The 17,086-nt window shown below is 42.3% G+C and overlaps 2 protein-coding genes across 8 annotated transcripts in view; both read left to right on the top strand.

Annotated features, from left to right (window-relative positions):
• The window catches only part of Ctss (cathepsin S), a 29,620-nt gene extending 20,664 nt beyond the window's left edge, over nt 1-8,956 (top strand). For 2 of the 3 annotated variants that reach the window (NM_001267695.2, NM_021281.3), the window contains exons 7-8: nt 2,604-2,706; nt 8,637-8,956. In NM_001267695.2, coding sequence (NP_001254624.2) covers nt 2,604-2,706; nt 8,637-8,736 — 203 coding nt within the window. In that variant the 3' untranslated portion in view covers nt 8,737-8,956. The remainder of the gene's footprint in view (nt 1-2,603; nt 2,707-8,636) is intronic. The other variant, XM_006500975.3, reaches the window with a different exon arrangement.
• Nucleotides 8,957-12,227: 3,271 nt separating this feature from the next.
• Hormad1 (HORMA domain containing 1) overlaps nt 12,228-17,086 on the top strand; it is a 28,187-nt gene continuing 23,328 nt past the window's right edge. For 3 of the 5 annotated variants that reach the window (NM_001289534.1, NM_001289532.1, NM_001289537.1), the window contains exons 1-3: nt 12,228-12,283; nt 13,779-13,831; nt 15,031-15,175. In NM_001289534.1, the coding sequence (NP_001276463.1) occupies nt 13,796-13,831; nt 15,031-15,175 (181 nt within the window). In that variant the 5' untranslated portion in view covers nt 12,228-12,283; nt 13,779-13,795. The remainder of the gene's footprint in view (nt 12,284-13,778; nt 13,832-15,030; nt 15,176-17,086) is intronic. The other 2 variants (NM_026489.3, NM_001373886.1) reach the window with 2 other exon arrangements.

Here is a 17,086-nt window from a genome sequence, read left to right on the forward strand (position 1 = left end):
GTCCTGTCTATAATCCTAGCATTCTGGAGGCAGAGGTAGAGGTGGGGGAGGAGATGAGAAAGTTGATGCCTGCCTAGGCTACTCTATCAAAAAGCCAAAACAAAACAAACAAGAAAAAAGAGTCAGATATGTTTGTTTGTTTTTTAATCCATGAAGAGTGCATTATACAAACTAAAAATCAAGAAAGCAATCCCACTTCCAACTATGGAGAGAGCTAATAATAAATTTATCCAGAGAGCAGAAAAGTGCTTAGAGAGACATAAAGTGATGCGTGCACAGAGGTGAAAGCTTTAGCTTTATCCTCTGTTTAGAGAGAAGAGTCAAATGTCAGTAAGATTCTTCACAAAACTCGGCAGACTAATCCTAAAGAGTGCACGAAACCATGGAGACCCTCCACAGCCAAAGCCCTTTGAACAAAATGAGGAAAAGAGGCATCACAATATCTAACCTGAGAGTGCATTCCTGAGCTACAGCAGCCAAACAGCATGGCGTCAGCATTAAAACGGATCAGCAACACAGAATGGTGACTCCCTGTATAAAGAACACAGCCAGGGTGTGTTCAGAGTGTGGCTCAGCAGTTAAGAGCACTGACTGCTCTTCTAGAAGTCCTGAGTTCAATTCCCAGCAACCACATGATGGCTCACAACCATCTGAACTGAACTGAACTGAACTGAACTCATAGCCCTCTCTGGTGTGTCTGAAGACAGTGACAGTTTACTCATATACATAAAATAAATAAATAAATAAATCTTGAAGAGAAGATGACAGTGCAACCAGGCGTATTGGCACATGTTTGTAATTCTAGAACTTGGGAGTCAGAGGCAGGAGGATTATACCTCAAGTTTGAAGCCAGCCTGGCTGTCCTTATTAGGTTAAAACACAGACCAAAAACAACTTGGGAAGGAATGTGTCTTAGTCAGGGTTTCTATTCCTGCACAAACATCATGACCAAGAAGCAAGTTGGGGAGGAAGGGGTTTATTCGGCTTACATTTCCATACTGCTGTTCATCACTAAGGAAGTCAGGACTGGAACTCAAGCAGGTCAGGAAGCAGGAGCTGATGCAGAGGCCATGGAGGGATGTTCTTTACTGGCTTGCTTGCCCTGGCTTGCTCAGCCTGCTCTCTTATAAAACCCAAGACTACCAGCCCAGAGATGGTCCCACCCACAAGGGGCCTTTCCCCCTTGATCACTAATTGAGAAAATGCCTTACAGTTGGATCTCATGGAGGCATTTCCTCAACTGAAGCTCCTTTCTCTGTGATAACTCCAGCTGTGTCAAGTTGACACAAAACTAGCCAGTACAGAATGTTTATTTGTTGGGCAGTTTACAGTCCATCATCAAGGGAAGCCAATCAGGAACTGAGGCTGAGACCATGGAACAATGTTGTTTACCAGCTTGCTCCATTTGCTTTCTTATTCCCCACCCTACCCCACCACCACCATCTACACCACTCCTACATCAATCATTAATCAAGAAAATGCCCCGCAGGCCAGTCTGATGGAGGTATCTTCTCAATAATCTAGCTGTGTCAAGTCAACCTGAAGCTCACCAGGACATTGACTGTATAGTGAGTGAATTCCGGACCAGCCAGGGCTACATAGCAAGACCAGGTCTCAAACGATCATAAAGATAGACGATAACTCAATGCTGGTGACACAGGAACCATTTCACACTGATTGTAAGACTATCAACTAGTACAGCTTTTAAGGGAAATGGTATAGAAATTCCCCCCCAAAAAAGTAAAAGATAGAACTACCATTTGACCCAGAAACTCCACTACCAGGAATATATCCCAAAGAAATTAAATCAATGTACTGAAAAGACATCTCTCAAGTTCACTGCAGAATAATTTTCCACAACCTAAGTGACCATCAACTTCTGAGTGGATAAAGAAAAGATGGCACATATATAACAAGGAGTACTATTTGGATATATATATTTTTTTTAAAATTACAGGAATGGAGGTGTGGCTTGGCTAGTAAAATGTTTGCCCCCCAGACAGGAAGCCTGGGTTCAGTTCCCAGCACACAGATATTGAGCATGGTAGTATTAAACATGTCATCTCAACTCTTGGGACGTGGAGGCAGGAGGATCAGAAGCTCAGGGTCATCTTTGGCAACATATCAAGTTTGGGGGACATCCTAAGTGGGTTATGTGAGACCCTGGCCTGTGAGGACATAAGGGAGGGCACCTAATAGTTCTTTAAGATTAACACTTAAAACCGCACATGCACACCATCATACGAAGCTCAGTAACACAGTCCCCCAGTACACACTAAATGCAGAACTCTGTCTTATATACAGCAGAAAGCTACAATATGCACTGAGAAGCATTTAATTTAGAAAAAGCTCAGAGTGGACAATTTATGAATTTATACAAAGAAATGCAACCAGTTGTACATAAGTTAAGAGAAGTGGAAGACATGGTAAAGAGATAATAATAAATGTCCGAGAGATCTATGGGTCAGTCCCAAACTTGTCAGGGAAACTGACAGAGTATCAATGTCAAAGAATTACAATGTCTAAGTCACCTTGTCATATCTCCAAGCATGTTTTATTATCCTGAAACACTTGCCTCTTTCCCATCTGTGTTTTATTCCCAGGTGTCTATGACGACCCCTCCTGTACGGGCAATGTGAATCATGGTGTTCTTGTGGTTGGCTATGGGACTCTTGATGGCAAAGATTACTGGCTTGTGAAAAACAGGTAATACATTAGCACATGAGTGTTGGCTTTATTGTCAGGACTGGGAGGGTACCTCAGCAAATATACTCTTGCTGTTAGGATGCTGGTCACCATAGCAGCAAGGATGTGCATTTGTAGCTTCTTACAAAGCCCCATGGGAAATTACTCACTGCCCCACTATGGCGGTCTGGATGAGAATGGCCCTCATAGACTCATAAATTTGAATGCTTAGTCACCAGGGAGTGGTACTAATTGAGGAGGATTAAAATGATTAGGAGATGTGGCTTTAAGGTTTTCAAAAAGCCAGGCCAAGACCAGGCCCCTTCCCCAGACCTTCCCCCAGCCACTTGCAGATCAGGATGTAGCTCTCAGCTATTGCTCCAGCCCTATGCTTACTGCTGGGCTTCCTGTCATGCTGAAAATGGACTGATGGGCTGAAGCTATAAGCCAGTCCTTTATAAGAGTTTCTGTGACCATGGTGTCTCTTCACAGCAATAGAACAGTGACTAAGATACCCATCTTCATCTTTGTTTTCACGATTTGTCTTCTATAATAACTTTCTTATTATTTTATTTTATTTCATATCATTGATGTTTTGAGATAGGGTCTTGCTATTACTCCTAGCTGGCCCAGAACTCACTATGTGTTCCAGGCTGGCCTTGAACTTACAGCCATCCTTTGTCTCTGCCTCCCAAGGGTTGGAATTACAGATGTACACTGCCATTTCCCTCTGGGCTTTTCTCACCATTCCTTGCCTGCTCTGTAGAACAGTCATGATGATGAGTTTCATTTGACAGTGTTAGGGCTGAAGCGGGGGGCATGCACATACTCCTTAAGCTCTTCCTCTGACGCACATCCGCAGCCCTTTCAGCCCCTCGTAGGAACATTGTTCCTATAGCCAGACTCAGAATGTTGGTATTCCCTACTGCCCCAGGGACCCAAATGGTTACTTCTGACTTCATCTACATCATTCTAGTCATAATTTTACCATAACCTGTAAGATGGAAGCCTTCAAATCTCTTCCACTACCTGTAGCATTGGCCCACAACTTCATGCTTACCTGGTCTTAGTCACTTTGACAATTTACTTTCTCCAAACTCAGTATGGCCAAGGAATTCAGTTCTCTCTCCACCATACTGTTCCCTCCAGAATTTTCCATATCAGTAAATCATATCACATAACATCGTTACCCAACAGATAGTATGTTATTGAGGGCTCAATACACTTACACTATACCAACCTCCTGACCTTCCCAGGGATAATTAAGTTACAAGTCAAGCAGAATTTCCATCAAAAGCTGTCTTGGAGTCTGCCTCATTTCTAGGTCTTCTGGCTCTATTTCAGACAGCTCTTGCCTCGACCATTCCTTGAGAGCCTGAGAACTGATGCTCTTTGTATTTTATATCTGTGTATGTGAAAGTGCATGGTGTGTGGGAGGTGTGTATGGGGTGGGTGTGGGTATAGGTATGGATTCGGTATGAGCGTATATATCTGGATTTTGGAGATTGAACCCAGGCCACCAGGCTTCCCGGCAAGTGCTTTCACCCACTGTCTTAGTTACTTCTTCTCAGTTGCTGTGATAAATCACCATAACTAAGACAACTTGTAGAAGAGAGGGTTCATTTGGAGCTTATGGTCCTGAGGGATAAGAGTCTATCACCATTGCAGCAGGAAGCTGTGCACAGCCTACAGCAGGCACAGCAGCAGGAACAGCTGAGAGCTCACATCTTGAACTGCATGCAAGTAGCAGTGGGAGCCAACTCAAAATGGTGCACATCTTTAAGCTCTCAAAACCAGTCCTCAATGACACAGCTCCTCCAGCAAGGCCACGCCTCCCAAGCCTGCCCAAACAGGGCTATCAACTGGGGACCACACTTATTCAGATGTCAGAGAATATGGGGGATAGGAATGGCTCCTTCAAACCACTACACTGGCTGGCCCGTCTTGCCAGGTCCATTCTTTTTACTCTTGAATCTTTCCTGTTGCTGCCTAACAGGTGTGACTAAGTAGAACAAGTCTTGGCGTGTAACCATTCTAGCATACAATAGCCCCTCAATAACCCACTGAACTGACCTCTGCATGATTCATAAGCAAAATGAGTACAGCTTTTAGAGAGAAAGGGGGATGAAGAGGCTAGAGAGTGAAGAGCCCTTTGTGCTCTAGCAAGACCTCTGCAAGCACCCTCATGTGCATAAACTTACACAGGCACACACAGACAAACATCATTTGAAAAATATTTTAAAGGTTTATTTTATTTTTAATTATGTCTATGTGTGTAAATATGTGCATAAGAGTGCAGGGGACCAAGGTAGCCAGAGGTGTCAGATCCTCTAGAGCTGCATTATAGGTGGTGGTGAGCCTCCTAACATGGGTGCTAGAACTCAAACTTGGGTCCTCCGGAAGGACAGTATGTAATCTTAATGACTGAGGTGTCAAAATGATGAAAGTTTTTGTCTTCTGGTTCTTGAGGCTAGAAGACAGAAATGAACATGTTGTGACTTTAGCTACTTTTGGGGGATCATGAGAAAAAAACTCTTTATAGACATGGATCTGAGAAAGTGACACTCACAGGAGTAGAATGGTATGGTAGCGGCTAGCAGGTAGGACAGGAACAGAGGAGATGCTACACAGTGTTCGGACTGTCAGCTCTAAGCCAGTTCTCTCGCATGACAGCCACGTCTTTCTTACTGCTTCTATTCCTTTGCCTCCGAATGTGTGGCACACACATGTACTGTATGCACTTGTATATATATGATACTTTCTTGTTGTTGTTGTTTGTTTTGCTTTGTTTTAAGACAGGGTTTCTCCATGTAGCCCTGGCTGTCCTGGAACGAACTCTGTAGACCAGGCTGGCCTCAAACTCAGAGACCCACCTGCCCCTGCCTCCCAGGATTAAATATATGTGCCACCACTGCTGGAGTGATAATTTCTAATTAAACATATTTTAGTTTAAGAAAAGAAAATAAAATAACTACTGGTTGGCCAACAGCCAGTTTCAGAGGGATCCCACACCGTCTTCGGGCTGCCATAGGCACTGCACATGCATGATGCACAGACACACATGCAGGCAAAACATCCATACATATAAAATAAAAACAAATCTTTTAAAAAAATGTTTTTGCAAGGTGGTGGTGTTGAACATCCGTAATTCCAATACTATGGAGGCAGAGACAAATAGATCTCTGTAAGATTGAGGCCAGCCTAGGCTACAGAGCAAGCTCTAGGACAGCCAGGGTTATACAGAAAAACTGTCTCAAAAATATAATAATAAGGGCTGGAGTGATAGCTCAGCAGTTAAGAGCACTGACTGCTCTTCCAGAAGTCCTGAATTCAATTCCCAGCAACCACATGGTGGCTCACAATCATCTGTAATGGGATCCGATGCCCTCTTCTGATGTGTCTGAAGACAGCTACAGTGTACTCACACACTTAAAAATAAATAAATAAATCTTTAAAAAATAATAATAATAGATTGATGGTGATAAAAAAGAGACCAGTGTGGTGCAATAATCCTGGCATTGGACAGTGGAGGCAGGAGGGTCAGGAGTTCAAGACCAGCCTTTGGTACATAGCAATTTCAAGGTCACATTGAACCTGGGACACATCTCACACACACACACAAACACACACACACAATGAAAAGAAAGAGAGAGAGAGAGAGTGGGGAGGGAAGGGGGGAGGAAGGAAGGAAGGAAGGAAGGAAGGAAGGAAGGAAGGAAGGAAGGAAGGAAGGAGTTGAGCACCTCCCCAGATTTTGAGGCTTGCAGCCGTGTGATTTCCATTCTTTGACTTGTAGAAACAGGCCTCTCTCTTGCCCTCAAACCTCGCAAGGCCTCGTGTGTGCAGACTTCAGTCCTACTGGATTAAGGCTGACCTAATGACTTCATCTTAATCTAATTAATGACATCTACTAATTAATGGCATCTACAGTGCCCCTACTTCCAAATAAAGTCACATTTTCGAGGTCCTGTGATTAGAATTCCAGTGCAAACTTTGAGCAGGTCACAGTCCAACCCTGAATACTCAGGGCTTCCTGGAAACACAGGCTCTGTAAGTCAAGGTCGATGGCTGCCTTCAGATTCCCTGTGAGGAGCTAACAGATGGCAGTGATGTATGGTCTGCTGGGAAAGCAGCTGAGGAAATGTCAAATGTTGATTTACTCTTAAGCCAATGTTGATTTACTCATCACGGCAGTGATCTCCTTGTTGTGGACATGTGTGACATGTTGCCTCTTGTTGTTCACTGGGCTTCTTTTTTTATTTGTTTAGGGTTTTTTTTTCCCCCATACACCCATTTTTTTGGCTCCCTCCTTCCTTCCTTTTTTTTTTTTTTTTTTCTCTTTTTTTGGCCAGGCTCTTATGTAGCCCAGGCTGGCCTCAAGTTCATTAAGCCACAGAGGAACAAAAGCTCCTGTCCTCCTGCTTCCGGCTGGCTCCTCCTGCTGCCGTTAGGATTTTAAGCGTGTGATGCTGTGTGCCCAGTTATATGGCTTCTTGAGTACAGAGACGCCAGCTAACATGACAAGCTGGAAAATGTTTAGTCCCAGGCAGCTCATTTCTACACTAAGTAGAATATTCTACTTTTCCATAGCTTTAAATAGGAGAATTATCTCATCTGGATAATTCACAACTGTATTATTTGTCATTTGATTCAGAGCTAATTGCTGTGTAACACTTTCATAGTAGTTACTCAAAAGTACTTCTTGACAGATGTTTCTGCAAGCCAGATGATGGTGGTGCATGCCTTTAATACCCTGGAGACATAGGAAGGCAGATCTCTGAGTTTGAGGCCAGCCTGGTCTGCAGACCAAGTCCCTGGACAGCCAGAGCTACACAGAGAAACCCTGAAATCTTGTCTTGAAAAACCAAAGAAAAAAAAGAAAAAAGGTGTTTCTCAAGAAATATGTATGCTGGAAAGACATAACCCTTAAGCCAGACTTTGTGGCACACAACACCTGTACAGGGTGGAATCAGAAGGATTAAGAATTTAAGGTCAGTCTCAGCTATAACTTTAGGACAGCTTGGCCTGGTGGTACACGCCTTTAATCCCAGCACTCAGGAGGCAGAGGCAGGTGGAATTCTGAGTTCGAGGCCATCCTGGTCTACAAAGTGAGTTCCAGGACAGCCAGGGCTACACAGAGAAAAACCAAAAAAAAAAAAAAAAAAGAAAAGAAAAGAAAAAGAAAAAAAGTTTAGGACTAACCTGGGTTTCACGTGACTCTTGTCTAATAAAAAAAATTCATTACCTATGACCCTATTGTGCAAAACCATTTAGAGATGGAGTGTTACAAATAATATACTCTTTCCTTGCAGAAGACATGCCTAGAAAGCAGAAATGGATCTTATATTATTGACCTTAAATATAAGTATGTCCAACAATATGGAACTAGTGTGTGTGCTGGGCCACACCTGTAATCGCAGGCTTGGAAAGTCAAAGCTGGAGAACTGCTGAACTTGCAGCCAGACTGCGTGACATAAAGAGAGCTTGTCTAAACAAAATGAAAAACAAGCAAAACCAAAACAAAAAGCTAAAAAGAAGCCTTTAATTCCAGCACTTAGAAAATAGAGGCAGATGGATCTCTGTGACCCAGCCTGGTCCACATACAAAGTTCCAGGCCAGCCAGGGATACATAGTCAGACCCTGTATAATATATTTATGTAAAGCTAGAGACATGGTTCAGTGGATAAAAGCACTGGCTGTTCTTCCAGAGTGCCTGGGTTCAATTCCCAGCACCTACATGGGAACTCACAACTGTTTGTAACTCCAGTTTCAGGGGATAGACACAGACATACATGTAGGCAAATCACCAATGCAGGTAAAATAAAATAAATAAATAAATTGATTGATTGATTAAACATATGTAAATGTAAATGTTTTAGGGGAAGCAAAGAGGTAAAATATAGTTTTATTATATTATTTTGTAATTTTGCTGTTTTTTTCTCTTTTTATAGTTGGGGCCTTAACTTTGGTGATCAAGGATACATTCGGATGGCAAGAAATAATAAAAATCACTGCGGAATTGCTAGTTATTGCTCTTACCCAGAAATCTAAACCATTTCTTCTTTTTCTAACAAGTCACAAAGATGGAATATACTCTAACTTAATTTGCCTGCAATATCCAGAGGAACCAAGTGTGTCGTGATCAATGTGTAGTTACTGTACTAACTAGGTTATAGCTATTTTTACACCCTGTTGTCTAGTGTTTTCTAATAACCATTTGTAACATGATAGCCCCAAAGTGCTTAATAAAATCTGTCATTTCAAATATCTATTATTGTCACAAATGATTTTTTTCAAGTCGTCCTTAGATAACATTTATACCCTATCATGAACAAGGCTATGTTAGTGATGAGCAGTAGCTATTGTGATGAAGAAAACATTGTTATAAAGTTGTTATGAAAAATGACAGGCATAGTGAGACATGCTTATAATTCCATTTCTCTGGAGGCAGAGGCAGGCAGATCTCTGAGAGTTCAAAGCCAGCCTGGTCTACAAAGTTAGTTCCAAGAAAGGCAAGGCCGTTACACAGAGAAACCTTGTCCTGAAAAAACAGAAGCAAAGCAAGCAAACAAAAAACAACGCTTAAACCACCAAGCAAAGGAAACACATGTGGGATTCGTGTCTCCAGCTGCATATGTAGCAAAGGATGTGGTTGGTCATCAATGGGAGGAGAGGCCCTTGGTCTTGTGAAGGTTCTATGCCCCAGTATAAGGGAATACCAGGTCCGGGAAGCAGGGGGGGATGGGTGGGGAGCAGGGCGAGGAGGGAGGGGATAGGGGATTTTCAGAGAGGAAACTAGGAAAGGGGATAACATTTGAAATGTAAATAAAGAAAACATCTAATAAAAATTTTCAAAAAAAAAAAAAGATCAGAAAAGGGAGGAGGGGAGAGCATGGGGAGAGGAGGAAGAGAGACTACAGGAGGGAGATCTGTCTCTCTCACAAGGTTCTTATAAAAGCAATGGAATGCTAGACAGTGAATTTGAAAATTCTTGGAGGGGCTGGAGAGATGGCTCAGTGGGGAAGAGCACTGACTGCTCTTCCAAAGATCCTGAGTTCAAATCCCAGCAACCACATGGTTCACAACCATCCATAATGAGATCTGATGCCCTCTTCTGGTGTGCCTAAAAGACAGCTACAGTGTACTTACATGTAATGAATAAATCTTTAAAAAAAAAAAAGAAAAGAAAATTCTTGGAAATTTGGAAATTTATAAACGTGAGAAGACTGCATGAGAAAATGCTAGAGCAAGATCTCTGCCATTTTTGATCCTGAAAACAATATTCTAGTCTTCTAGACTTCATTGTTCTTCTTACTGAATTGTGGGGGACTCTGAAATCGCCAACGCCAGCACCAGGTTCCATGAGGCTTCTCAAACATCATTTTCCCTCTGGAACTGCATTGTCTTCCCTAACATTTATTTATTCATTTGCCTGTGTGGGTACACGTGCTAGGGTGCACATGTCGGGGGCAGGGGACAGTTTGCAGAATTGATTCTTTTCTGTCACCTTGAGGATTCCAGGAATAGAACTCAGTCTATCCTGCTTGGCAGAAACTGCCTTTACCCACTGAGCCACTTCAACAGCCTAGGAACTGTGTTTTCTTCCTTCCTTTCTTTTTTTTCTTAGATATTTTCTTCATTTACATTTCAAATACTATCCTGAAAGTCCCCTATACCCCCCCACACACACACCCTGCTCCCCAACCCACCCACTCCTGCTGCCTGACCCTAGCATTTCGCTGTACTGGGGCATATGATCTTTGCAAGACCAGACCAGGGCCTCTCCTCCCATTGATGACCAACTAGGCCATCCTCTGCTACATATGCAACTAGATACATAGTTCTGGGGAGTACTGGTTAGTTCATATTGTTAATCCTCCTACAGGGTTGCAGACCCCTTTAGGTCCTTGGGTACTTTCTCTAGCTTCTTCACTAGGGTCCCTGTGTTCCATCCGATAGATGACTGTGAGCATCCACTTCTGTATTTGCCAGACACTGGCATATCCTCACAAGGGATAGCTATATCAGGGTCCTGTCAGCAAAGTCTTGCTGGCATAGACCGCTTGCAATACCGTCTGGGTTTGGTGGTTGTATATGGGATGGGTCCCCGGGTGGGGCAGTCTCTGGATGGTGGTGTTTTCAAAACACTTGTATGAAGCAGAGCTGAGCCGGACGTGGTGGCTCACACATTTAATCCCAGCACTCGGGAGGCAGAGGCAGGTAGATTTCTGAGTTTGAGGCCAGCCTGGTCTACAAAGTGAGCTCCAGGACAACCAGGGCTATATAGAGAAACCCTGTCTCAAAAAAACAAAAACCAAACCAAACAAACAAACAAACAAGAATATGAAGCAGGGCTGGTGGTCCTTTGGACAGCCTGATGAAGGATCAGCAGTTTGACAACATCTTGGCTTAGCTACCGCCCACAATCTTGAAGGCCAGTACTGAAAATCACCATTTCAAAAATAAAACTTACTTTTGTTTTTAAATGAGACAAATTGCTCTCAAAGCTATCCACTGTCCCCAGGTGTGTGTGTGTGTGTGTGTGTGTGTGTGTGTGTGTGTGTGTGTGTATAATATATATACATGTGATATATATTGCATATATATTATACACACACACACACATCTGTAAGTTTAGTCTGGAGGATGGGAGCAAGAAGTTGGCAGGATGGCCATTCAAGACCAACCTTGGCTATATAGAATAATTCTCAAAAATAAAAATATTAGGGCGGGTGAGAAGGCTCAGCAGGTAAAAGTAATTGCTATCAAACCTGGCAGCTCCGTTAGATCCTGAGACAACCCCCCACCCCATGGTAGAAGAGAGAACCAACTTCAAGTCATTCTTTGACCCCCACTTATGCTGTGGTATGAGCATGTCCAAGTACTGTCCTCTAACCTCCAAATGAATGTAATAAGGCACACACACGCATACTAAAAATTAAAAACTATTTGTTCTTTTGGTTTGAGTTTGTTTTGTTTTGTTTTGTTTTTTTCCCAGAGTCAGGGTTTCTCTGTGTAGCCCTAGCTGTACTGGAACTCACTTTGCAGACCAGACTGGTCTTGACCACAGAAATCTGCCTGCCTCTGCTTCCCGGGTGCTGGGATTAAAGGCATGCACCGCCGCAGTTCAGCTTTGAAATCAATTAAACAGAAATAAAAACCTAAGTAAGCAGACTGGTAGACGACTGATTTCCTCAGAGGCATCGTTAACTGGATGTGGGGACTGTACAGCAACCGGAAAATCTAACAATCATCTAAAAGTGACAAAATCTAAAGCAGAAAACAGCAACACCGGGTGTGGGGACACCGGGGGTCTCTGGGGAGCCAGCTGTGTCGGGCAGGCTTTGTACCTTCAGCGACCTGACCCCGGTCAGGCCTTGGCCTGCTGGGGACGGCGCTGGAGCCTTGCTGCGAGCCTGGCTCCCGGCAGGCCTTGCGCAGCTTTTGGCGGGAATAGTGGTCTGGCCTGAGGTCAAAGGGTGCGCCACGTGCCAGTGACAGTTAAGGCGCATGCGCACTGCGCACGTGCTGACCGGAGCGCCGCACTTCAAGACTCTTGCCTGTCGCTGCCGGACGCTTCCCTCAGGCGGTGCGTAAAGTATGTTTATTTTCGGCTTGGTTCTCTTCATTTTTTATCATCCCTTAGTCACTTTTCTGTGGCCCTTCGCCCTCTCAGGTTCCTTACGGTCCAAACAGCAGACATTTGAGAGACTTTGTGTGCTTGTGTCCGAAGCGGGTCCTGAGGGGGCGACGAGGGCAGCTGGCAGTCGCCATGGGACTAACGGTTTCCAGCCGTGTCAGGTCTCTTATTTTGTGCGGACTTCTACGTGAATTCTCATGTTAACAGACGAAATAGAGACCAGGGTGCAAGGAAATTTAAGTCGGTTTACCAAGATAGTTGGGAACTCAGAGTCAGTCATTAAAAGAATCAGAAGGTGGGTGGAGTGTCGGCCACTGTGCTCTACATAGCGTAAGTCACAGGCCAGCCAGAGCTACATAGTGAGACCTTGTCTCAAAATATAAATTAAGATTTGAGAATAAATGGTGCATGATGGCACTGGGGGGTCGGGGGGAGGCCGAGGGATCAGAAGTTCAAGATGAGGCCGGGTGTAGTGGCTCACTCCTTTAGTCCCAGTACCAGCTAGGCAGGGACAGAGGCGGGTGGGTCTCGGAGGCCAGCCTAATCTACAGAGAGAGTTCCAGGACAGCAGAGCTACGTAGAGAGACCTGCCTTGAAAGAAAGAAAAACAAAGTCGAAATTCATTCTTGGCTACATGAGAAAAGAAATTTAAAAAAAAAAATAGTATTGTCTGCTGACCTTAAAAATGTTTTCGATACATATCAGGGAGGGGAATATATGTGAACATGCCATGGCATGTGTAGAAGTCAGAGGACAGCTTATGGGAATCAATTTGCTCCTTCTGCCTGCCATGTTGTTTCTACCAGCTAAGATCATCAGCCCAGAGGCAAGCTCCTTTACCAGCTCAACCATCTTGTGCCCTCCTGGCTTTCCCATTTATAGTTTCAGAGCAACAATGCATACTGAGCCTGATAAAGGAGTCATCTGATTTGACTTTTTTGATATAATTATTTTTAAATTATCAGGCACCATCCCCACCCCCAAAATACAAAAAAACAGAAAAGCAAAAAAGGTCTCAGACAGTCTTGCCTGGACTACAACTTTCTAACCAGCTAAGGATAAACTTGAAATACTGATCCTCTTGCCTGAGCATCTTAAATGTTAGGATTATAGGCATGTACCACACCCTGGAGCAATACATTGACCTCTTTTTTTTTTTTTTTTTTTTTTTTTTTTTGAGACAGGCTTTCTCTGTGTAGCCCCGCTGTCCTAGAACTCCCTCTGTAGACCAGGCTGGCTTCGAACTCATAGAGATCTACCTGCCTCTGCCTTCCTAGTGCCGGGATTAAAGGCATGTTCCACCACTGTCTGGCTACATTGACTTTTAAAGATTGAATTTTAAGTAAAATTCTGAAATTTATTAAGATAAAAATCCCATATGTAATAAGATAAAATTTTAGAGATAAAAATTAAATCTGAAATTAAAATTTATATTTGTGTTACATGTTTGAAGAAAATATTTCTTGGAAGATGGCCACTATGCAGTTGCAGAGGACAGCTTCCCTGGTATGATTTCTTATGACTTAATATGTATTAATTTAACTGAGTTTCTTATTTCTTGAAGTTGTAAATATTTTATTGTTTATAAGAGTCAAGTATTTTGATGCTTTAATTGTATTAGGACATTCTTTAAGGAAATAAGTAATGTAGAATTCTTTTGAGCGTTTAGTATAGTACCATAAGTTGTTCATTCAGTGGCATCTCCTTCGTTGGAGCTCTCACCAGCCAAATGTGACAGTTGTAAAGTGCAAGTAAGGTTGAGTCCTGCTTGTTTTCACTCAGCAATCCAAGTATGAACCCAGTGATTGTGTTTTGTTCTAGGGGGTTCTTTTCCTAATAATGGTTTTTAGCTGCTGTTCGTGAAGAGAGTGAATACTTAGAATTGTGCCACTAAGGAGAGGAAATTCTATCTAAGAGACTGTTCTTCTCTTTATTATTGTTGTTGTTATTATTTATTATTATTTTAGATAGCATCTCACTCTGAAGCCCTGGTTGGACTGGAACTTTGTATGTAGACCAGGCTCTCCTCGCAGAGATCCACCTGCCTCTGCCTTCTGAGCATTGGAATTACAAGCATTTGCTGCCACCCATGGCTCAAAGTGCTGCTTTTTTTTTTTTTTCTATTTATTTTGTACTGGTGGTTTGCTTGCATGTATGTCTGTGTACTATGTGGGAACTGTGCTGTCAGATCCCCTGGAACGAAAGTAAAATTCTGTTAGCCACTGTATGGGTGCCAGGAATGAAACCTGATTCCTCAAGGAGCAGGCAATGCTCTTGACTGCTAACTAGCCCTCAAGTGCATTTCTTTCTCTTGGCTTTCTGAATGTTTGTTTTTTGAGACAGGGTTTCTCCGAGTAGTCCTGACTGTCCTGGTACTTGCTCTGTAGACTTGGCTGGCCTCAAACTCACTGAGATCCAACTGCCTCTGTCTCCTAAGTGCTAGGAATAAAGGCTCGCACCACCATGCCCTAAAATCTCAAGGATGCTTATGACTGTTAAACACATTTTGCTTTACTCTTGGGCCATTAACCCTGAACACACCCCGGCACCTTATAATTTGCAGTAACTTTTTGGGGATGATGATTTTGGAGAATTATTTAGGAAAGTACTGTGCTTATGCAAAACTAGACTCTGCTTTTAAGCTCATGGAAGCTTTGTTTTCAATAAATGTCAATAAAATGTTTTTAATTTCCCTTGAATTTTAGAGTGCATTGGTATTTCCCAATAAGATATCAACTGAGCATCAATCTTTGATGTTTGTGAAGAGGCTCCTAGCTGTTTCAGTATCTTGCATCACCTATTTGAGAGGAATATTTCCAGAACGTGCTTATGGGACAAGATATCTGGATGGTAATCTACAATACTTAGGACCTTCTTTGTTCTTTACTTAGAGAATGTGATTTTTGGTAGTAATTTTATTGATGTAATTCACATAACCTGACAATTCACCAAAGTATATAGTTCAATGATACAGTGCTCACAGCATTATGCAATTACCATCATAATTTTAGAAAATTTCACCACTGCCTCCCCGCAAACATCCACAATAAATCATTCTCTCTTCCTAACGAGGTTAAGAGCTGCTTTCTGTTTCAGTGAATATACCTATTCTGGATATTTGTCTTAAAAGGAATCATGCAGTATGTTCTTTCTAACTGACTTCTTTCACTTAATCATAATACTGTAACATGGATTAATAATTGATTCCTTTTCACTATGAATAATATTCCATTGTTCGGCCATACATATCAACTTAGGTTGTTTCCTTTTTTGTGCTCTTAATGTATAAAGCCACATTTATATGCAGGTTGGGTTGTTTATTTTTTCTAGGGATCAAACTCAGGGACTTATACATGCTAAAAATGTGCTCTTTTGCTGAGCTACATCTTCTGCACTTAAATATTTTTTTAGGGATATAAAATATTTTCTTTTTTTTTCTGGAAACAATGGGAAAGATACATTTGTATGAGGGAAATTTACATCTCTAAAGGACATCTCCAATTTATGTGGATTCCCCTTTCCTTTTTTTTTTTTTAACTTTTTTTTAATTAGTTAGGTATTTTCTTCATTTACATTTCCAATGCTACCCCATAAGTCCCCCCAAACCCTCCCTCCCCTCCCCCTCCACTCCCACTTCTTGGCCCTGGCATTCCACTGTACTGAGGCATATAAAGTTTGCAAGACCAATGGGCCTCTCTTTCCACTGATAAAATATTTTCAAAACCACTTAGTTGTAATTTTTCCCTCAATTTTGCAAGTGTAACATAACTTTACCTAACATTGGACCAAAGTTTGCAAGACCAATGGGCCTCTCTTTCCACTGATAAAATACTTTCAAAACCACTTAGTTGTAATTTTCCCTCAATTTTGCAAGTGTAACATAACTTTACCTAACATTGGACCTTTAACAATGAAGTAAACAGATTTAAATGTTGCTTAAAATTTTTATACTGGCATCATGTGTGTTTATGCAATTTTAAAGAAGCAAAATATAACCAGAAATGGTGTCTTAGTTAGTTTCAGTACTGTGAAGAGACATCATGACCATGGCAACTCTTGTAAAGGAAAACATTTAGATGGGTCTGGCTTATTGTTCAGAGGTTTAGTCCATTATCATCATGGCAGAAAGCATGGCAGCATGCAGGCAGACATGGTAGCTGAGAGTTCTACATCTTGATTTGACAGCAGCAGGAGACTTTGTACCACACTGGGCATAGCTTAAGCATAGAGACCACAAAGCCCACCCCCACAGTGACCTATTTCCTTCAACAAGGCCACACCTCCTAATAGTGCTACTCCCTATGGCCAAGCATTCAAACTCATGGTCTATGGGAGCCATTCCTATTCAAACCACTACATGTGGTGCCACACATGTATTGCCCCCAGCATTTGAGAGGTAAAGTTAGAAGGATTAAGAGTTCAAGATCATCCTCAACTTCATAGCAAGTTGGAGGCCTGCCCTGAGATACTTCAATCCTATGTCAAAAATTAAAGCTGGGTGAGGTGGCTCGTGTCTTTAATCTCAGTACTTGGGAGACAGAGGCAGGCGAATGTCTAAGTTTGAAGTCAGCTTGTTCTACATATAGAGTTCTAGGGTAGTCAGGACTACAAAATAAAACAACAACAACAACAAAACTTCACAAAAGGAAATAAAACACATCTAGTTTATACTACAGTAATTCCTTTCTTTGCATATAAAATTGAGTTCCAACTATATGCTGGACAACATGCCAACCACTATGTTATGATTACTATCTTTTT

The sequence above is a fragment of the Mus musculus genome, chromosome 3 (genome assembly GCF_000001635.26).
Source record: "Mus musculus strain C57BL/6J chromosome 3, GRCm38.p6 C57BL/6J".
Classification (NCBI taxonomy): domain Eukaryota; kingdom Metazoa; phylum Chordata; class Mammalia; order Rodentia; family Muridae; genus Mus; species Mus musculus.